Source organism: Seriola aureovittata, chromosome 11 (assembly GCF_021018895.1).
Source record: "Seriola aureovittata isolate HTS-2021-v1 ecotype China chromosome 11, ASM2101889v1, whole genome shotgun sequence".
Lineage (NCBI taxonomy): Eukaryota > Metazoa > Chordata > Actinopteri > Carangiformes > Carangidae > Seriola > Seriola aureovittata.
The window spans coordinates 11,155,613-11,178,151 of NC_079374.1; the positions used below are offsets into that span (position 1 = coordinate 11,155,613).

Consider the following 22,539-nt stretch of genomic DNA (forward strand, 5'->3'; position numbering starts at 1 on the left):
TGGGCTGGTTTTGATATCTAATGTGGCAATAAAACATGCTGTTTCACATGGTAGCGTTCCAGTTAGCACACGTGCAGCTCACCCTCACACAGACACGCGTGTTTACGGAGCAAGTTGCACCAGGAGCCTTGTCTTCCAAGTAAGGCAGTCAGACAGAAAATTCCCCTCCTCCACTTCTATTCTCTCATCACAGCCTCAGTACCAGAGAAGGCCAGGAATGTCAGAGCAGCACAGGTCAACTCAGCAGAGACTGAAAAAAAACTTGTCCTCCTCCACTTATCTTTTAAAATTTTATTTAATTCTGTTTATTTCTTCTCTCTCCTGTTTAAGTGTGTGTGGCTGAGGACTGTTGTGGGAACAGCATAGTTGCGGTCAGTAGCACCTGTGATCTTACTGGCTGAGAAAAAAACCTCTAATAAATACTCGGAGCCACAGAGACGCTGGAATGAGTCAACAGCGCCGAGACACTGATCTCATGCAGTTTTTGTGACGTCAGAATCAGCTGTGGTAACAGCAGTATGACTGTAGTCCGTGTATTAATCCTGTTGCTGCTTCGTCTATTACTAGGCATTGTATTGCCTGTATCGCTGTGCGCTTCATAACTGTCTCATTTAACGACGCTTAATGAGCCGTGCCGCCAAAGTGAGATCGTTCTGACGTTTAATGGAGTAAAACTATCCTGATTGTCTCCATATGGAAGCCATGATCCATGAGCAGTCTTCACGAGTCTTTATGGAGTGACTTACACAGGTTAAACAGCTACGCCACTGTAGCAAATTGACTGCAACAGCGCAGGATCCTCTTTGATGGCTCGTAATGTTGGTGCAGCATGAATGGCCTTGAAACATTTGTTATCTGTATAGGAAATGAGATCAAGTTTAAAGAGTCACAGGAGCATGTAAGACTCACTTCAACACACTGAAAGAAAAAATGAGCTTTATAATGTTATTTCAATGGGACTCACTCAGTCTACAAAAGAACCCAGATGTTTATGTGAAAGTACAATCGGTTAAGCACTGTTGCACAATATTTACCCGCGGGACAAAAAGCCAAAATCTCCTCGGATGTCATTAAGAGCAATTAAATCATCCAACATAAAATCAACCCAAACAGCGGGCCGCCCAAAACAGAACCAAATGTAAACGCAAAACTAAGTGATGCAACAATATGGCTAACTTGTGTACTTCCTTTCACATGGGGAACCTGGTGTTTGTGTATACATGGCTGAGAAGTCAAGCCAGTTTTCTTTTCTCCTGCACTACACCCAGGCAAAACAACTCAGTCACAGAGATAGTCTAGATCTCAGATATTTTTGGGCTTTTGTTGGAATAAACCCATGTGAGAAATCGAGGTGGCAAAATACCACTCAGGTGCCCTTTTGATATCTCCAGGGAAGCAAGTCGTGATAGGAAGGAATTTCCTCTCTGTCAGTATGTTCAGGAGTAATGATTAGAGCAAACAAAAGCTCTTCCAGTGTCAGTTGGACATGCCAGTATTGTATTAAGATAGCTGTAAAACAAAAAGAAAAAAAACAAATGTAACTATGGTTTAACTACACTCAAGGGAGTAATTGAGCTACGGGTATAATAGAGTAGTTGTAGTTACAGGTGTATTGACGAGAAGAAGGGCACGCATAGTTTACAAAACTCTAGAATACAATGAACTGTTATCAGTTTTCCCTCCTCAGTGAAATCCATATCAATGTGGAAGGAAGCCCCCCCCCCCCAACGCTGAAAAAGATAAACTGAGAGAGACAGTTCTCCAGTCAAGTCATTTTCTCTGGCTACACAGACGTTTTAAAAACACTAGGCCAGGAAAACTTATGTTTTGTCTTCTGAAGTCTTCCAAAGCACTTGTTTCCTGGTTATATGAGTCACAACTTTGGTACATGACTGTGGCTAAAAATGGTCAGCTTCTTATTGGCTCAAGTTGGCTGCTGGCTACGGCCTTTATTACTCTCTCTCTCTCTCTCTCTCTCTCTCTCTCTCTCTCTCTCTCTCTCTCTCTCTCTCTCTCTCTCTTTCTCTCTTTCTCTCTCTCTCTCTCTCTCTCTGTCTCTGTGTGTGTCTCTGTTATTATGTGATTATGTTTTCAGTGAATTTCAGTGAAAGGTTGCTTGTGTGTGTTCTGAGTGAGAAGAATTAATTTAATCCAATTCATACAGCCATAAATACCATAATTGCAATGCCTTGACTGGATCTAATGAAATTTGTCTGATAGCTATTATGTTAGGCTATTTTAGTGTTGGGCTTTTAATGGGGTTTCATTTGCCTGTGTGTGTACTGAATATGAATATACACGTGTAAGAAATGGGAAGTGGGATATGAAATGACAAATCCTCCCACACTCACCTACCCCGGGGGTTTGTGAGATACTTAAGCGGCAGTGGGAGGTAATGGCAGGAATGTGCTGGGAATGTGATGTTGTTTTAAAGGAAAGTCTGTAGATGACATCGACCAGATGTTTGTGGGAGCTTCATTTTCCTTTAACATGGAAGGAAAAACTCAAGCGAAACACCTACAGCTGTTGTAAATGTACAGTATGGAGCAGGGCAGCGATGGGAACGCTTCTGCCCCCATGTGGTAATAATTAGTACTGGGGGCAGCAGGGAGTGATTTGTGAAAAGTGCTTCAAGTAAGATTAAAGAGCCGAACATTTTTAGGAGACGGTGAAGTACACTTGCCATGTTTGGAGGTCGGCTGCGCTACATGAGGAGTGGATGTGCCCACTTTGGCAAGAAGAACAGAGGCAGTGAGTCACACAGGCACGGAAAGCTGAAGCACAAAACCGAATGACTTGACCCCGCAGGCTGCGAAGAAAGTGACCCTCTGTGTAGATTTGGGAAAAATCCAGTTGCCTTGACAGAAGCTAAAAATTGTGCAAATAACCTTTTCCCCCTTTTTTCCTCCATTGTTTAACCATCGTACAGATTTACAATGCCTCAAGTCTGTAACAGGATGTTTCATGAGAAAATCGAGGTCAGGAATGCAGCTTGATTCTGTGTGGATGAGACATGGTACGGTATTGATTGGTTGTGGAAAAGTTAGTTCTTCACCCTGAAGGCCTGAGCGATGCAGAGTTTAACATTAACACTGCACAGAAACTGATTATAAGCAACGAGCACTGCAGGAGAGACTAGTGACTGTTGCAAATCAAGCAGCCTAAGCAGTTGGAGTAGAGATGAAAGTTCATTCTTGACCTTGGAAACAGTAGTTGACAAAACAATTTCAGCTCAAGGGCCATTTAATAGCTGTTCTGGAGCTTTCGATTGTATCACACAATCTTCCACATCAGATGCGGTTTGTTCAGCTGTAATGGAATTGTCAATGCTCATTTGTAAATATTTATCCAACTCCATCAGCTGAGGAAGATTGTGTGATAAGATTGAAAGCTCCAGAAAAACTACTAAATGGACTTTGGCATTTGCTGTTTCCGTGGTCGAACTTTCTGAATTTTGAAGCTCTTTAAAGTCAACATGGATCAGAAGTCCTTAAGATGCTCAGAAAATGGATCTGCTGAGGAAGATTTTGTATGATTGAAAGCTCAAGAAATACTGTAGAAAAATGCTGTTTTCATAGTATTGTATGTCATTTATTTCTGTGCCATAAGGTGAGGCCAGTTACTACACATAGTTGAAATCTGCGAAAAATAAGAAATCTATAAAGCCTGATATATGCAAACTGTTGTGTAACAGGCAGTACTTGCCTCAGCCATGATGGAACTGCTATTGCTACGGATCGTATGTGGATTCAGTTATGCAACAGCTCTATACGCTCACCTTTGGTTTACATTAAAAGTGTTTGTGTTAACGTCGGGATCTCTGGACCAGCGTCTCTCGCTGGCCGAGGCCTGTAATCTCGAGGGCAAACATGACTCATCACTTCCTCTCCTGAGCTCATCTTACGTATCTAATGATGTCAGACATATCAAGCAAGTGTTGTTTAAACATCTGGCCCTTCTGGGATCAGGCTTGATGAAAACCCCCAGAACTTCTGACACATTACGCAGAGCACTGAGATATATCAGTCTACGTTATGAAGGCCTGTGAACGTGCGTCTTTGGCATGCAAAAATCTTGGTAGTTACACCCAGCCCAGTCCTCTTCTTCTGTTGGCATTTTATGTGTTGCCTTGCCAACCCTGGCCTCAGTAAACAATCACAAAGACACTCTCATATACACACAATTATGATAAGGGACTGTTTCGCACAGCGCCCAATAAATGTAAACACTCTGCAAGCATACGTCATATTGATTTTTCACAGCTTGGTGACATCCAGGCTTGCCATCCAGACTTAGGAATGGCATAAACACTTGTCCAGAGACACGTGAGGCTGTCTGCTCGGAGAGGTTTACTGGCTCTGATACAGATTCTTCAGAGCTCAGTGACTCACCAGCCACTGTATATTCACAGCAGACATTAGCACTCATCACGGTAGAGTCTCGGGGTTCTGCTCAGTCTGTTTGCTCTGTGGAAGATCAAGCTGTGTGGGCAGCATAACATCATCTTCATCTCTTTATTTTCTCACGGTCTGTGGATCCAGCAAAAATCCACATGTGCACTCTCTGCACCGAGCTGGTAGTCTGAACCACAATGGAGAATACTCAATTGCAAATGAAGGCAGAGCATTTAGAATATCACTTGAGTAAATATATAAATGTACTTTACTACAGTATATAACACTATTGGATGACTGACATAGTCTGCACAGAATTACAGTCAAAGCCCACCACTGCATTCACATTAAAATGCATGTATTGTAAAGCAGATACAGGAAGTGATGAGTATCAAATGTAGCTCTGTGTATTAAAATGAACTGACTGCAGCAAACAAACAGAGCAGAACAGAAAACTGTATTTGATGCCAGTCACTGTCTGTACTGTATGTTCTTTTCATCATGGGCTTGTGTGTGAAGGCCATCATCCACCTTTAGGCTCCATGATGTAGGCCTATTGAAATGGTATTTGTGTCAGGGATGGTTCCATGGCTTGTGGTTTAGCAAGATAGCGATGGCCCTCATCATGCTATATACCCGAGGATCTATATGATAAGGTCCTCTTAAGATCCCTCTTTCCTGCAAAGCCCAGATACCAAATCAGGCATCCACTTCATGGCTGCGAGACTCATTAGCAAGACGTCCTTTTTGTGCAGATGACAGTTTGGTCTTTGTACCATCGCTCCCCATCTGGTGTTTGGGTTTATGACGATGCATAACGGACGTAGAGGGAAAACAAACAGGAGAAATCAAAGAAATGCTACTTTGATCCACCTGCAGATTACTGCGCTGTGTTTGGAGATCCAGCAGTAGACATCACAGGGTGGTGGCTTTTCATCTCACACCCAAGCACACAGAGCGTCCTCATTGTTCGTGTCAGTTTGAGGTTTGGATTCCCTTGTCATGCCTGCCAACATGCAGGAATGTCTGCTCAGCTAAGTTGTGTCTTAAAGAGGATAACGAAAACTGCAGACAAAGAGAAAAAAAAGGGGGGGGCAGACAGAGAGCAACAGGTGAATGAGGGAATACTTAAGCAATATATTACCACAAGCAGCTGTGATTTACTTTAGTGGTGCTGACAATTTGCAAGCGTGATCCCTCATTGCATTAGCGTGCCTTAATTCCCTAGGTGAATTGTCAAAAAAAGTCATGTTAATCCAGCACCGGGAGCTCTTATTGCTGGTTTGCCATAATATAACACACGTGTGTTTCATTCACCCTCCTCTGCTGTTAGTCCTCTGACACTAATCTGATCTGAAGCAGGTGTTCCTGAAGGTTTGTGGTGGTATGTTAGAAAAAAACAATTAAGAAACCAGAAGTGCAGAGGTGAGATGGAGTGAATGAGAGGTGTGTGAGGGAGCACGAATAGGAAATGACATTGTGCAGGAGGCCACACATGTGCAATACAATGCAAACAGAGGGGAACAAGTGCACAGGGACAGAGTATGGGCAGCTGGGGCTCATGATCTTGAGAGTGAAGTCTGTTTCCCATGGTTTCCCATGATTCTAGGGCCACATATTGATTCAGTTATCAGGTATGTTGGAGAGGACTGTGTGTAACAAGGAAGACAGGGAATAGGTTTGGCCGGAATAATGAGTTATAGAAAGTGTAAAATTAAGAGTGACTTATGTATGAGATGTCAGGTTTAGTCAGTTAGGAAGGGATCATGATGAATGATAATGGAGCCGTTTATTTGTGTGTGTGTGTGTGTGTGTGTGTGTGTGTTTGTGTGTGTGTGGGGAATGAGAGACCGGTCGAGAGAAATATTTGTGGGCAGCATAGCTGTGCACTCTCTGCCCAAGGCTGCAGAGCCTGTCCAAAGCTCTGACAGGATTTTGGCCGGACGCCTTGCACGTGAGTCTAGCAACAGCTGGAAGATGGAGGGAAAAGGAGGAGAGGAGCAATGGAAGAGAGAGCCAAAGCAGTGGAAGCCAGTTCCCAGGCTCCAGCCTCTGGAGACCCCTGAGGAGAGGAAGCGGGTGGAGGGGGTGGGGGGTGGGGGGGGGGGGCTGAAGCAGCTGCATTGACGTCTTTCTGCCTCCAAATAGTGCTTCAAAGTAAACCAGTGACCCCTTTATATGGCTTAAAAGTATTTTTTTGATTACAGGAAATAAAGTTTTCTTCATTTTCAATAATTTCATCAGGAAAATCAAAGCTGCTATTGTTTATATATTGATTTTAACAGTGGATCAAATGACTAAGTGTGTGTGTGCAGGGTTGCTTGTTGTGAGAAACAAAGATAGAAAGATAGTTATCACCCGAATCTGCAGTGCTATTTATCTCTGTTTTTTAGCATCTTTCAGCAAATTGTTTTGGTTTCATTGTCTGCAACTTTGCTGTTTGTGCTCACTATCAGCAGTCACAGTCATTCTCAGGCTGTTTTCTAGCAAAATAAACCTACTGTACGCTACATTGGAGACTAACTAAATTTCAAGGGTACAGATATTTCTCTTGAGTTAAAAGTGAATATTGGACTTAAAGTTGACACAAACCGCAAATGAATGATAATGTTAATTCAGGTTAATGCAGGTTTAAGAGGGAACTGACTGCAGAGAGGTGGTCGACTCGTGAATCATTCTTCTGGTCATCTGTGTTTATAAACCACATTTCGCTCTTTCTGATTTATAAATCCTCATCTGGGGGGCAGATCAGCGAGGCTTGCATGAACACACTGCAGGAGTCAGTCCGGCTGCTCGCTGTAGTGATTTACTGTGTGGAATATCTACGATCCTTTAAATGACCCTCAGCAGGTGGCTGTACATACTATCTTTATTTGTGCTCTTGTCCCCATGTTTATTTTCTTTCAGTAATTCAGATACAATTTTATGTTCTTTTTCTCTTTTGTCGTTCAAGTGATGGATCATTTATTTTCATGTTTCTCTTCTTCCTCAGGGTTGTGGGGCATCATGTGGAAAATGTGACTGCAGTGGTGTGAAAGGAACAAAGGTGAGAATTCTGTTCATGATGTAATTTGCCAGTTTCACTAACAGTCAAATCCTTATTCCCTTTTTCATTTATTTGATATTAGACATAATGCTGGTTGACTCATTGATGCTAAGTCCAAGCTTTGTAAGCTCACAGCAGGCTGAAGCAGCTGTGACAGTGCTTGCTGTGTACCGAGTACTGGGGTCAGTTCAGTGGGACCGTCTGGAGCTGGGTCTGGGTGGAAAAGTAGTGGATGGGGCTCAGTCATGGAGCAGAGACCACGAAGGGAACAAAGATCAATTTGAATTAGAGCATGTCCGGACACAGATGGGCTGAAGGCTTTATTCCCATCGGATGGAAGGAATCTCCCAGATACAGATGTACAAGTGGTGGGGACACTAGCCATGAACTGGCTGTGAGCCCATGAGCTGTCAGCACTCCACCATGACTGTTAATCACTGACCTGAAACACAAAAAGTTGGTATCAACTGGGCAAAGATAGCTTTACAGTGACTACATTTATTCTCCAAGGACAGCTGCTGTAATGACAGAAGTAATGTTAGAATTTGATGATAATAAGAAAAAAATGTAATATCACCAGTTTTATCTTTTAAGATGTAACCAGCGTATTGTATGTTTGATGTTTGTGGTTTCAGTCAGAAACAGGTACATACAACATCTTTGAATGTGGTCTGAATATAAATACTTTATATACTGCAATTAATCATTAAGTGATCTCTCAGCCCATAACCCTGGGGGACAGGATGGCCGCAAGGGGCCACGAAATTATTAACAGGACAGGAACCCGGAAAAACATTATTTCTGCTTCACAATATAATGTTTACTTTTCCAGATTTGAGTGAAAGTGAAACATGGGATCATTTTTAAAATAAAGAAAAAAAAATCACTCTTTGGTTGAACTGGTCACAACCCGTGAACATATACAACCTGAAACACGGGGTCACAAGATACCTTTGTTTCATGTTGTCACAAGCCAGAAATGTCAGGAGCCACAGCTCCAAAGCAGGTTGCAACTAGGTCATTATTTTGCACTTCTACTTCTGCTGTTTGTGTGTAACATGTATATTATTGGCTCAGTTATATCAGGCGACTGCAGAATGTTATCTATCCTCTAAGTGCAACAGTCTGGCCTTTTATGGCTCATTCTTACGGCAGCAGTAGCCAAACATTCAGCTCACCCAACAACAACAGATGTAGTGACTGTGTTCAGTCCACTGTGGATTCAAAGCACCTCTGTGTTTTCTAAGCTGCTGAAAGGCCCCAAACAGCCTGCTGCAAAATCTCCAGTGAGCTATATTTCTATATCGCTTCCTGAAGTTTCACAAAAGGGGGTCGCCATGGTAACCCTTAGATGATTCCCATGGTTCAAATAATGTAATATGTCTCCACTGAGGGAAACCAGTTGTGTTGTGGTCAGGGAATGGAAATCAATTGACAACTAATAATTTCAATATGACTGTTTTATGTTTTTTTTTTTTTGTTTTTTTTTTTAATTTTCTGCCGAGTTTTACTCATCGCTCTCTTGGCAGCTCAGAGCAGGTAATGTGTAGATTACTGAAGCATGGTTGTCCCTCATGAAACAATGCTTCCATCTAGTGGCAGATAGCGGAAATACTGTAACTGAATCTTTCTGGGTCAGTTTTAGGTCACTGTGAGCGACACAGATGAAGATTTGAATTAACCAGTGTTTGTTTTCATTGTTTTACAAACAATGCAAATAGGCAGTCTTAAAAAACTATAGACATATTGGCCTTCATTATGAATTATAATGCAATGAAGTCAATTTCTAAATGTGTAGAAACATTATTTTGATACATACAAGTTATGTTATTGTCTTTTTTTTTCTTATCTGTTTTTTATGACACTTTCATGACATTTCCAAATCTATTGGGTAAAATGATCCCAATTGATCTGAACGTAAAACACGTCTAATAACCTTGAAAAGTGTTGAACTTGGTTTGGATATAAGGATCTGTGTTTGCTGTAGGAATGTTTAAATTAATCATAGATTGTTTGAATGTACCGATTCTCATTAAAACTATTACAAGAACGGATACAGATGCAGTTACTCTGTTGATCTAAGTTAATAGAAAGATCTTTGTCCTTCATTAACCTGACGGTCTGTGCGTCACAGGGTGAGCGGGGATTTCCTGGTCTCCAAGGTAATATGGGATTCCCAGGGATGCAGGGACCTGAGGGGCCTCCAGGGCAATTGGGCCCCAAGGTCAGCACACACACACACACACACACACACACACACACACACACACACACACACACAAACACACATTAAAATAAATAACCTTACATTGGGTGGATCTAATATTTGTCCCCCCCCTCCGTGCATGTGCCATTGTGAACTGATTGATTATTATTGCCGTAGATAACAAATACATTTGAGACACACTCAAACACATGTGACTGGAGCAGTGATTACTAAAGTTTAGAGAAATAAAAACAATTGTTAGTTTAAGAAATTCATACAGCTACATTATTTTTCAAAATTTAAAATAAGGTGACTTCACTACTTAGTAGAAATAATGTGTCAGTATTATGATGATCATGATGTCATTTGTCTCTACTTAGGGAGATTCAGGTGAATCTGGGGCTCCTGGAATGAAAGGAGTGAGGGTAAGTACCTAACCATTAAAACTAGTGTACAGTATCATATGAATGGTATGATATGATATAAGATAAACTTCTATTTCTCAAATTATTTCTTATGTTAAGTTGTTGAGACAGTAATACTGAAATGGTTGTGATCTTACAGGGTCCGCCTGGTCTGCCAGGTTTCCCGGGAAACCCAGGACTACCAGTAAGTTCCTTTGATCTGTCTTCATGTCTCTCATCCTGCAGCAATCCAGGAAATTCACCCCATAGCAGCAAGAGTTTGGTCTAACATGCAATCATCCTCTAAAAAGTAATAGCCTCTAAATAACACGGCTTTAGATGACGTTGTCATTTTTAGGCTACATTTTAATTTTGGATGGTGTGTGTGAGGAATGCAGTGGTTACAGCAGCGAAGAATCATCAGGAAGCTGCGGAGACTCTGTCAGCGTGCGACTGCAAATTGTCTATTTGTGTTCCCTCTCTTCCCACTCTTAGGGCATCAATGGAAACGACGGCCCACCAGGAGCACCAGGTATCCCAGGATGCAATGGGACTAAAGTAAGCCAAGTTCTAAAATCAGATTTGTTTGCACAGGTTTTGTTACCATGCCTGATGTTTTCTTTTCTTTTTTAATAACCTGACGACTGTCTTTCCCTTCTGACTGTGTTCTGTGTGTGTTTCAGGGAGACAGAGGACTGGATGGCTCTCCTGGTTTTCCCGGTCTTCAAGGACCTCCTGTAAGCAAGATTGACTCGCATGACAATCAACCGCTGCAATCATCAGCACATATTTCAGTTGTTAATTATTAATCCTGTTAAATATTCATCCTGCCAGTATATGCACCATGTATAGATCACTTTCCACTCTCTTCTTTTCTCAGGGCATCCCAGGACTTCATGGAATGAAGGTCAGCTGAAATCTATGACGCTTTAACATCTTACATGTTAATAAGTTTGTCAAACAATACAAGTATGCATGAGTCATCTGATATAATAGAACATGTATGATCAACCAAACCATTTCTTTTTGTTTTTTTCCCTACAGGGTGACCCCGGTGGTGTGATTGGGATTGTTCCACTGAAGGGAGACAGAGGATTCCCTGGCACACCTGGATTACCTGTAAGTTGTGTGTTTATTTTCATGAGTGTGTGTGTGTGTGTGTGTGTGTGTGTGTGTGTGTGTGTGTGTTCTCAAATATGCATGCATGTGATAAATCAAGTTTGTTGAAAGGAAAAGTAACAAACACACATGATGTAATCTGAATTGTCATCTAATTTCAAGTTCTTTCCACACACATCTTTTTCTCCCAGGGATCAATCGGAACTCCTGGACCTACTGGACCTCCAGGACCTCGTGGATATCAAGGACCCAAAGTGAGTTTCTGCTACAGTGATGGGCTGTTTATCATCTGACACAGTCTGCGATGACGCTTTAATGAGCCAAAGAATCTAGAATCAAACACATTTGAAAGATCAATCTCTTTAGATATGTTTATGGCCTGGCAGATAATTGATAGATAGACGATTTGTCACTGTTCTTCAGTTAGATACCTGTTTGACTGACTGGATAACTGTGTTTTGCAGGGTGATCCTGGCCTTCCTGGCCCTCCTGGAGAGAAGGTAGGACTAATCATACATACAACACATTTTACAATTATAAAAAACAAGTCCATCATCCTCTGACTGACTTGATCATCTAGCTGAGATTTCATGTCATGTTTTGTTTTTTTTTACTTCCCTGCAGGGTGACAAGCTGGCTTTTGTGAGTGAGAAAGGAGACAAGGTGAGAAAAAAGATATAATTTCTTGTATGATGCTTTCACTGTAGAGGTAGTGGGAGCTCTTTACAGCTCAGGCGGGAGATTTGATGGTTTCATCTTTAAACGAAAGAGGAAAATTCAGAATGGAAAAGGAACAGGGATTTCACAATTAGTTTGTGATAACTACTTGCCGCAATTTCCTGGAATTTTTCTTTTGCTTGTAAAGGTATTACACCCAGATTAGACAGAGTTTATTATACATTTTTACACATGCAACGTAATACTATCCATATGAATAATTTCAATTATTTTGAGAGAAGAGAAATTTTTGTGATTTATTTTGTTAGATCTAACAATTTTGTCAGTTTTGTCAGAGTCCTGTAAAAACCATGTAGTCAACTTTTCATGAGTTCACGCATTGTTCCTATGAAATTATATTTGGCTGTGGCTGTTGTTGATCGTTGCCGTCTCCCTGCAGGGTGATGCTGGATTTCGCGGCCCGCCTGGTCCCCCTGGACCTCCTGCATCGGGTGTTGAAGGAGGACATACCACGGTGCACCTTCCTGGACCACCGGTACGCCCTCTGTTCCTCATAAACTGAACAGAAACTGCTGTTTTTATGTACAAATGAATCACTACCTGTCTGTTTATAAAGAGATTGGAAAGGATTACTTGGATTCTGTGTTATTTCCTGAATGTGTTTGTGTTTTTTCTTTCTAAAGGGAGACAGAGGAGTCAAAGGAGAGAAAGGAGAACAAGTTAGTATATTGCATTCAAATGTTGAAGTGTATGACCTATGTTACTGTGCACATGTGTGTTATCTGTTATTTCAACTTTCTTTTTGATACACCTGATTTTCTTTTGCAGGGCTTTTGCATCCCTCATCTCGAAGGTGTCAAAGGTGAACCCGGCCCACCTGGACCAAGAGTAAGTGGCAAAAATACATATACAGAAAAACACGTGTAGTCTGTCATGGTGTGATCAATGAAGACAGGCATTCAGAATTAGTAAGGCTTTATGCAGATTCTTTAAAAGTTTGAATGCAACAAGGAAAACACATACACATACAGTATAATGTGTCTTTACAAACAACCACAAAGTTTCTTTACCCATTTTGAGCTTTGACAGATTCATTTATATCTATCAATCTCTTTATTATTAATCACAGTGACAATAAAATGTGAGTCATAAAGTGAGTGTCTGTTTCTATGATTTTAGGGTAAACCTGGAAAGGATGGAGAGTTTGGGCTAAAGGTAAAAATAATAACATACTCTATTATCCATCTACTCTAATCTCCACCTGTGGTTTTCTTTCATTTTATAAATTATATAAAACTAAAGTACTGCACACATTCACACAGGGAGAAAGAGGCTTTCCAGGAGTTCCTGGATACACCGGTTCCCAGGTAACTAATGCACCTTTTACATTACACATATTCAAGGCTTTAATCTGAAACTTATCATTATGTCAGAGGTGTGATAATCAGTTAATTTTTTTGTCTTATTTCAGGGTGAAAAAGGAGAAAAAGGACCACCAGGTTTTGTAAGTGATCTCTCCCCTCCCTCTTTTCTAGTTCCTTCTACAGCTTTCTTTCTTTCTCCGTCACCCACTCACTGTCCTTTCCAACCGGCTACGAAGAGGATGAATTCTAAAAGCTACCAGCAGATGTCACCACATTTTCACTCAGTTGGAATATAAGAGCATATTAAAGGGGGAATCCACAGACTTAACCATTGCATAATGTCTTCTATGACTTGTCTGTGAAATTAAATCGAAGTGCATCTATTGAGTCGGGCATCAATAGGGAACACCAAAGTCGTGCTCGTTGTATTGTCTCTAGACGAAGATACAGGCTTGAACAACCTCAGGAGGAGTTTGGACACAAAATATTCTCAGCAAAAAAGTGCAGTAACACATAAGTTACATGTGGTGGGTTTTGAAGGCTGATTCTGATTTTCTAAAATCAATTATATTTCAGTTTGACATTTTTTTGGTCAAAATGATGGATTGAATTAAACCTCTCTGCTTTACACTTCCATCATGTAGGGTAGTATAATAAACAGAAACTATAATAGACCAGTAAATTACATGAGTTGTGCTCGATGAATTTGGACTCAGTATTTCACTCTTTCTATTCCTTAACCTGAATGATCCTGGGTTAGATTTGGAGGCTACGTATTTGAACAGAATTTTGGCAAAAACAAACTATTTTCAAAGATGTGGTGATTTACCATGAAGGGAGGATTTAACAATATATGCTACTGAGTTTCATCATGGGAAATGTAGGATCCAGAATTAAAGAAGCTTGACCTATGCAAGAGACTTAAACAGCAACTCAACACAACCAAATTTTTTGTTTTAGTTGACCTCTCGTAGTTTATCTTCTCAGCTTCCTACAGCGATGTGGAAGGGCACTCTGGGCGTGTCAGTACACTGTGAAATCACTGTTGAGTGTCGTTAAAGGTCTTGGTCCTCAGTTTATGGATTTTGACCATTTTGTTAATCTGTCTCTCACAACACCCCCAACTTTATGGAAGTGCAATTCTAACTAGCTGCCCTTTAAATTAGAGATAATGGCAAATTCTATTATAGAAATGAGACACAGAAGAATGAAATCCTATCAAATGGTAATTGTTATTCTCAGAGTTATTTAAATACAAATAACTGGCTTGAGTTTTGCAATAGGGGTGATAATAAGTGACAGGTAGGGAGCTCAGCAGATAGTGAGTACATCAGTGTAATAAAACCTAAACATTATCCTAAAAGTGGACATGCATCCTGAATCTTTGTAATTATATCATTTTAGGGTATTGGTGCCCCTGGTCCTCCAGGTTCTCCTGGTTTCCCAGGGAAAGAAGGAGAAAGAGGTAAAATAAGGCCATAGCGTTCCACCACACGCTCATATTGTATGTGGACACATTCACATACGCTTAGATCAGTTCAACACAGCATCCACGTTTCCTTCATTTTTGGTTTCCTCTTAATCTACAGGTTTTCCTGGGCCCCGGGGCGAGGCAGGTCCACCAGGTAAAATACCTCAATATTTCAATGTAATATAACAACACTGCACTAAGGCTGCATATATCAGTCAGACACACGCTAATCTGAATAACCCACCAACTTTGGCTCTGTCCTTGTACCTCAGGCCAGCACATTGAAGGGCCTCGAGGAGAGAGGGGTGAGAAGGGAGGCATGGGTGAGAAAGGAGATCGGGGTATAGAAGGAGAGTCTCTGGTTGGACCTCCAGGACAACCAGGAATTCCTGGACCCCCAGGAGAACCAGGACTCCCAAGTATGTCTCATCTTCAAATACTACAATTATTTGAATAATTGACAATAAACCAACACCTACATAAAGCATAAAGCGTGCGTTTACAGATGTTTGGACCTAACGTGTGTGTGTTTATGTGTTTGTGTGTGTGCTATGGCATAACAGTTGACCCTAATGAATGTGACATTGAGAAAGGCGCTCCTGGCCCACCTGGACCTCCAGGGTTACAAGGGGAACTGGGACAGAAAGGTAAGAATGAACACACATAATCAATTAATTAATCCATTCAAATTTTCAATTTCTAGCTTTAAGATATAGTGATACCCTTGTCGTCACATATGTGCTACCAGAAACAGCGCTGACGTGAGCATGCAATGACGTTTAATGTTCATCATCAGTAGTACAGCTGCTGGGCTACACGATGAGGACACTGACATGCATTTTTTAATTGAAGTTTCTGTACCTCCTGTCAGGTGACAAAGGAGATACCTGTGTTAAGTGTGAAGCTTCCGGTGCACCTGGATTACCTGGCCCCCCGGGGCCTAAAGGAGAGCACGGTGAGTGAATCTGTGACCTTCAGATGACATTACCCAAAGAAATTGAGGCTTTGAACAAGGTTGTCATCTGTTGCTGGACACTATAATCTTATTGACATACAGTATGATGAGTACTGAATGAGTTAAGGATGTACAATGTCCATTTTCACCTGGCAGGACCTCCTGGGTCAGTAGGATACAAAGGAGAAAAGGGTCAATCAGGAGCTCCTGGACAACCTGGACGACCTGTGAGTTGAATAATATCTGAGACACTTCTGACAAGTTCCAAGCTGAATGTTTTTACAGTTACACTGAGGAAAATGGAGGAAGAGAAAGATATCAGAATAGGCCATTCATATTTTCTTCAGTGCATGATCATTTTTTTTGACCTGTACAGGGTATTCAAGGCAATCCTGGGTTGATGGGAGCTCCAGGTGCTATTGGTGAGCCTGGGGACATATTCATAGCTCCTGGTTTGAAGGGAGACAAAGGTCTTCCTGGTTCTGCTGGGTCACCGGGGCAGCCTGGATCGAATGGACTGCCAGGGAGAGATGGCATACCGGGTCAACCTGGCCCCAAAGGAGAACCTGTAAGTTTGTGTGTGTGGTTTATCAGGACAGCATGAGCTCCACCAGTAGATCAAATGATTGAACTGCCTGTCAAATGACAATGAATGATTTTGGACAAACCTGTTAAAAAAACAAAAAACCACAACAGGCGACATTATTTTTGAAACCCTTTGCTGCAAGTGAAAGTTATCTTAAAGATGTCATAATCAGTATTGGTTATATTAACAATGGCAAATATAATGTTAAATGGGTTGCTAGTAGTGACAGAACCACAGATTATTATCACCTGACAGTCATTGTTTTTGTTTTAACGCCCACAACTTTCATTGTTTTGGCTCAGCCTCATTTCTTTCATCAGTTCGGTTTTCAAGCCAAAAGATAAAGTGAACAACTAGCTGGTGAACATAGTGGAGCATTTAGCAGCTAAAGATCTAGATATTTCCCTCATGAGTTGATTGAGACCAAAACAGAGCTAAAAGGAGAGTGAATATTGATCTTATATCCATGAAGTGGGTTGAAACGTGACTCCAAATGAATGGTAATGTTAGTGTGTAAGAATCAACTGTTCAACTTTATGAGGATATTATATGTCATTGTTGTGTTATCCAAAAAATCAATAATTGTGGTTTTAATTTATTGTCGGCCTTTTTAAAAACAAAGTAGATCAGACATCCCTTTTCTCTAATCTTGTTTTCAGGCCAAAGAGGGCATTAAGGGTGAGCGTGGACTAGATGGGGACCCTGGTCTTATCGGGCCCCCAGGAGAGAGGGGTCCCCCTGGTGTGCCAGGCATCGGTCAACCAGGAGAGTCAGGAGAGAAAGGCAGTCCAGGGAGACCAGGACTGCCTGGAGTCCCTGGACAACCTGGTAGGCGTGAGATCTACAAATATACTGTAAAAAGATGCACTAATATTATCAAAGATAACTCCTATTGACCTGTAGCTTAACATTGCCTGTGAAACTGAGCAAACGCACGCTGGTACTGCACACACCTACTATATATTCTTTCACTGATAACTCATATCTTGCGCTCAACAGGTACAAAAGGTGAGCCAGGTGTAGGTGTGAGTACTCCAGGACCTCAGGGAGTACCTGGACCACGAGGAGAAACCGGCAGACCTGGACTTCAAGGTGAGCAACATCATATTCATTATGTTTTCATGTATACTCCCCTGCAAAACAATCTATTTTCAATCAACTAAAGCTTGTCTTGGATGAGTGAAGTAAATCAGGGTGTGATTGTCTAATTACAAAAAAAAAATGTTCATATTAACATACATATACACATATTATTCACACATATGTGAAGGTTGATGGTGATTATTCCTGTTTACGATACAACATGTTGTTGGTTGCAGGGGACAGAGGCCTGGTTGGAGACCAAGGGTTGCCAGGTTTCCCTGGACAGAAAGGTGAACATGGACCCCCTGGAATTGGTTTGCCAGGCCCAACAGGTCCAAAAGGTGAGTTACTCAATGTTGACCCCATTCCTCCTCTTCATGCATGCATTGCAGACATTTCATGCATACATTAAAATGTAGATGGACTACAGATAACACAGTACAGGTACATGAATAGAACAACATTCAGAGGAAATGCTTCGTTCATGTTTCCAGGAATCGGTGGTATCCCAGGAGCTACAGGATTGCCAGGAGAGCCAGGAAGACCGGGACAGGATGGCTTGTCGGGACGACCTGGTCTACCTGGACAAAAAGTGTGTATTTGTCTTCATCTGTTTATCAATTAATAATTTAATCACAATTGTATTCTAAATGTGTATGGTGTCAGACACCATAGAAAGGACTCAACAAGGGAGCTGAATCATCCTGTTTTTTACCATGAAAAATGAAAAAATTAAAATAAATGCATTAATCCTACAGCTTTTATTGTCATACAATAACATTAAAATCCAAACACCACCACGACAGTACCATCTGTTTTATGAGCAATGGAAGATTGAAATGTCAGTGTCAAAAACACTACTGTCAGAGATGACATGCAAATCAGTGCTTTTTTGTATAACCTACAGGGTGAACCTGGACGGGGTCTTCCAGGCCCAAAAGGATCGCAGGGCCTCCCAGGAGTTATTGGCTTCCAGGGAGAGAAGGGTAGCATTGGACTTCCTGGTATTCCTGGACGAGAAGGCGAGACAGGTCTACCAGGACCTCAGGGAATCAAAGGTACTGCAGGACTTTTACAATGACTCTGGTGTGACGCTTGGTTTAATTTGGTCTATCCCCCAGAATTAAAGAGCCCATCTTCTGTACCAAGCACAACATTGTTTTTCTTTGATCTTTAAAATTAGGTGAAATAGGGCCCCCAGGGCTTCCTGGACTGATTGGCTCACCCGGTGCTCCAGGAAAAGGTTCACCTGGAGCTCCCGGACCACAGGGACCACCTGGAGAGCCTGGACCATATGGTGAGTGCAAACTTAGCATCCAAAGTGCGCAGCCATTGTAATGTTATTAGCAACAACCATTAAGTTAAAATGTCTGTTGTCAGATTATGATTCTGACTATGATGTTGTTGATCCCTCTTGATGCATGTTCTCTCAGGTAGAGAAGGTGTAAAGGGAGAAAAGGGCTACCCTGGTCCTCCTGGTCTGGACATGCCGGGACCTCAGGGAGAAAAGGGAATCCCTGGGTTCCCAGGGCTTGCAGGCTCTAAAGGACTGCCAGGGCAACCAGGCTTACCAGGCAGGGATGGGCTGATTGGAAACCAAGGTGAGACAGACAAACAGCAAACACATTCACAAGAGAAAAAGAAATAAAACTACAAACTTCAGTGTTCTTTACTGTCTTTGGGTTTTTTTTGCTCTATCATGTAGTTTTTCTTGTTTTAATACCGTTGCACTTGCACATTAAATAAAGACACATGAACACATACGTGCTGTTCATGTCATCAATGTAGTTAATGTCATCATCACCATTTTGTTACTGTGATTTGTATTTTTATCTGAAATATATTACCTTTGTTATCTAACTAATTTCAATGCATTTACTTTTCCATTTTCCGTTTGCTAAGTCTTAAGCTCTAAGGAATTATTGAAAAAAGGACTGCTGTTAAAAAGAGAAACTTAGTGAGCTTCACATGACTTTATGACCCTGCATAAGTCTGTTTTAAATAAGGGCTTCATCCACTACTACTAGTAGTACTATTAGAGAATTTACTGCATGTCACCAATTGTTCTTACCACTAGGTGGCAGAAATTTATAAAGTTGAGTAATCAATCTACCATTCAATTTGAATGAGGAAGGAGAAGGATCGACTTTTAGGTGAAAAAAAATTTTCTCCAATTGGGGAGACTGCATTGGATGTGTTTTAATGATGATTGACTCTTCAAAATTTTAATTCTTTTTTATTTACGTTAATCTCACTGTATGTGTTTTTTTTGGCAGGTCCTAAAGGTGAAATGGGGGTCATAGGAACCCCAGGAGTACCAGGATTTCCTGGACCACCTGGTACACCTGGATCTCCTGGTCTGAGAGGTGAGTAAGATGCAATTATTATTATTATTATTATTAATATTATTATTTATTGTATCACAGTGTGAGCTATTCCTCTTTTTAGTTTTATCAGCAGCAATAACAATTCCTCTTCCCCACCATCTCTCTCAGGTGATCCTGGTATTACTGGACCAAGAGGTGATATTGGAGAGATTGGACCTAAAGGAGAAAGGGGAGAGCCAGGTCTTCAGGGACCTCCAGGAAACATGAGTGAAGTCGACATGGAGCACATGAAGGGGGAGAAAGGAGACATTGGAGACATAGGTATAAAAAAAACATACTGACCCTAAGAGATCATATAGAGATTTACTACAAACAGGCTGGATGATTCTGTATATTGACCGATAGTTTAAGAAATATTTTAATGGTCTATGTTTGTAATTCAATTTTCCTATCAGGTGACCGTGGAGTCACTGGACAGAAGGGCTTCCGTGGAATGCCTGGAGACCCTGGACTGCGAGGCAAAGATGGAGAGCCTGGATTACCTGGACAACCAGGTGAGTCACCTGACTACGGCATTCAAAAGACAAACATCAAAAGATGTTTGTAGAAAATGACGAGAAAGTAAATATTACTAACTTTTCACTTTCACTGATATGTGTTAGGTGAGAAAGGAGACCCTGGTTTTCCTGGTGAACCTGGCAGCATTGGACAACCTGGACAGAAGGGCACTGTAGGAGAGATGGGAATACCAGGTAAAAACTAACTCATATTTCACCCTGCAAGCACTTATGTATTGTAAACATAAAATTCAGTCCACTAAACACAAGTCTATTAACAGCTGTATTGACCATATTTCAAGTAAGGGAAAAGCTAAAGTTGACATTTAATATGTTAAATGCAAATTTACTAATATCTGCATTTTGTCTGCTTGTGTGTGCAGGTGTGAGTGGCCCAAAAGGTACTAAAGGAGATATTGGTAAATCGGGACATCCAGGATTCAGAGGCACAGATGGACAGAAAGGAGACAAGGGAGCAGCTGGTGAGCCAGGTATTGGGATCCCAGGATATCCAGGAGAAAAGGTAATCCCCTGGCTATATAAACTTGACTGCTTAGGTACTGAAAATAGGACATTACCTTGAAAAAAATGTGTTCTTTTAACAAGTCAAAAGGCCAAGAATGTGCACATTTAAACTTTGGGAAAGGAGCTTCCAGTTAGAAACATCAACTACCCAAAGTTAAAATTCCATGTTTGGTCATTTGCATCATTACACATGTCAGTGTGTAATGAGTTAAAGTTCCAGTTTCATTTTGGTTCACTATTTGTCAAAAGTGTGAATGTGACATGATCTACAGACTTCGTCTCTCTCTATTTATGTCTGTCTTGGGAGACCCTCTACACAGACAAGACTCCACTGCTGTCACAAATATCCACCACCAATTGCACCAAAAAGAATTTAAACTAGTGTCTAACAGAGATGGACTGGGAAACATTTTTCTCAGTTGTCTGCACTTTCAACATCTTCTTTTCTGATTTGTTCCTCTCAGTGGTCATCAGTACCTACTTGTCTTTACTTAGCATTCCTCTCCATTCCTCTACTCTCACAGGGTCAGACAGGCCAGCCAGGATTCCCAGGAACACCTGGAGAAAAGGGTCAGAAGGGTCATGAGGGTATGCCTGGCAAACCAGGATCGCAAGGAAATAAAGGAGATAAAGGAAGCATCGGGTATCCAGGTCAGATTTCAGTCTGTGTTGTCACATTCATCTTGTTTGTCTACAAGTAGAACACTTGGTATAATAATCCTGTGTGTTGTTGAGTTCTTATCGTGGCATATGTGCATTTGTGTGCTATACAGGCCAGCCAGGTAGACCAGGTGAGAAAGGTACGCCTGGGCTTCCAGGGTCTGCAGGAGAACCTGGTAATGAAGGCCGACCTGGTAAGTAAGAGGCTTTTTTAATCAGCTCGTCAGATCACTGCCTATATGTTAGTCACAGCAAGGATTTGTTCAAGGTTTGATACACTATTAACTTCAAAAAGATGGTCTTAACTTTGTGAAATAAGTTTTTGTTCAGTCTGAGAAATTACAGGAAACCAAAGTAATCAATTAGCAATGAAGAAATCCCAGAAACTCATTTCTATGGATAAATTTGATTATTTTTTTCACACCTATCCCAAGCAACTGCCTGTTAGTTTAGCTAGCAATCAGCAACTGAAGTGAAAGTTATGCCTGTGGCAGTCTAATACACACTAACAAATAGTGTTTGAATTTGTTGTCCTGCAGGTGAAGGTGGCTTGCAGGGACCTCCTGGACCTCCTGGAGAGAAGGGAGATCCTGGAGTGGACGGCATCCCTGGATCCTCAGGGGAGAGAGGAGACCCAGGTTAGTGTCAGAAGAGTTGGGAGGAGACTACACAGTAATAATTTAGTTAGTCAATAAGCTGTTACAGTACAATTAGCCTACAACTGCCTGTAATATATTTTTTAACGATCTTTTTTTGTAGGTTTACCTGGCCACGGTTTCCAAGGGCCACCTGGAACATTTGGTGGCAAAGGTAAGAGCACTTCCATCATTGATTCATGTAAACCCTTAATCACTGGAGCTAAACAGAGTTTCATTATGTGGCTTTCTTTCCGTTTTCAGGCGACAAAGGTAGTCCTGGCATCCCTGGCACTCCAGGTCATCCAGGTGTCCCTGGTATCAAAGGCGACAAGGGACTTTCAGGCCCACAGGGACCAACGGGTGAGCCAGGAGAGAGAGGGGCTCAAGGTATCTCTGTAGAAGGCCCTAAGGGAGAGAGGGGAGAAACAGGACAACCCGGAGAAGCAGGTAATGCAGAATACATGACATGCTATCAATTTCTTATGTGCATAAGGACCCGTTTCCAAAATATACAAAAGTATAGTAT

General features: G+C 41.4%; 1 protein-coding gene across 1 annotated transcript in view; it reads left to right on the forward strand.

Annotated features, from left to right (window-relative positions):
- Positions 1-22,539, forward strand: part of col4a1 (collagen, type IV, alpha 1) — a 38,759-nt gene that overhangs the window by 11,292 nt on the left and 4,928 nt on the right. The window contains exons 2-42 of the mRNA XM_056389714.1: positions 7,387-7,440; positions 9,575-9,664; positions 10,027-10,071; positions 10,211-10,255; positions 10,546-10,608; positions 10,734-10,787; positions 10,931-10,957; positions 11,095-11,169; positions 11,361-11,423; positions 11,634-11,669; positions 11,794-11,832; positions 12,287-12,382; positions 12,531-12,566; positions 12,676-12,735; positions 13,027-13,062; positions 13,170-13,214; positions 13,319-13,351; positions 14,616-14,676; positions 14,801-14,836; positions 14,955-15,101; positions 15,246-15,329; positions 15,554-15,637; positions 15,794-15,864; positions 16,014-16,205; positions 16,883-17,051; positions 17,223-17,315; positions 17,543-17,647; positions 17,801-17,898; positions 18,214-18,364; positions 18,490-18,603; positions 18,740-18,907; positions 19,583-19,672; positions 19,802-19,954; positions 20,089-20,187; positions 20,296-20,385; positions 20,574-20,713; positions 21,240-21,366; positions 21,489-21,569; positions 21,915-22,013; positions 22,135-22,185; positions 22,275-22,460. Coding sequence (XP_056245689.1) covers positions 7,387-7,440; positions 9,575-9,664; positions 10,027-10,071; positions 10,211-10,255; positions 10,546-10,608; positions 10,734-10,787; positions 10,931-10,957; positions 11,095-11,169; positions 11,361-11,423; positions 11,634-11,669; positions 11,794-11,832; positions 12,287-12,382; positions 12,531-12,566; positions 12,676-12,735; positions 13,027-13,062; positions 13,170-13,214; positions 13,319-13,351; positions 14,616-14,676; positions 14,801-14,836; positions 14,955-15,101; positions 15,246-15,329; positions 15,554-15,637; positions 15,794-15,864; positions 16,014-16,205; positions 16,883-17,051; positions 17,223-17,315; positions 17,543-17,647; positions 17,801-17,898; positions 18,214-18,364; positions 18,490-18,603; positions 18,740-18,907; positions 19,583-19,672; positions 19,802-19,954; positions 20,089-20,187; positions 20,296-20,385; positions 20,574-20,713; positions 21,240-21,366; positions 21,489-21,569; positions 21,915-22,013; positions 22,135-22,185; positions 22,275-22,460 — 3,586 coding nt within the window. The remainder of the gene's footprint in view (positions 1-7,386; positions 7,441-9,574; positions 9,665-10,026; positions 10,072-10,210; positions 10,256-10,545; positions 10,609-10,733; positions 10,788-10,930; positions 10,958-11,094; positions 11,170-11,360; positions 11,424-11,633; positions 11,670-11,793; positions 11,833-12,286; positions 12,383-12,530; positions 12,567-12,675; positions 12,736-13,026; positions 13,063-13,169; positions 13,215-13,318; positions 13,352-14,615; positions 14,677-14,800; positions 14,837-14,954; positions 15,102-15,245; positions 15,330-15,553; positions 15,638-15,793; positions 15,865-16,013; positions 16,206-16,882; positions 17,052-17,222; positions 17,316-17,542; positions 17,648-17,800; positions 17,899-18,213; positions 18,365-18,489; positions 18,604-18,739; positions 18,908-19,582; positions 19,673-19,801; positions 19,955-20,088; positions 20,188-20,295; positions 20,386-20,573; positions 20,714-21,239; positions 21,367-21,488; positions 21,570-21,914; positions 22,014-22,134; positions 22,186-22,274; positions 22,461-22,539) is intronic.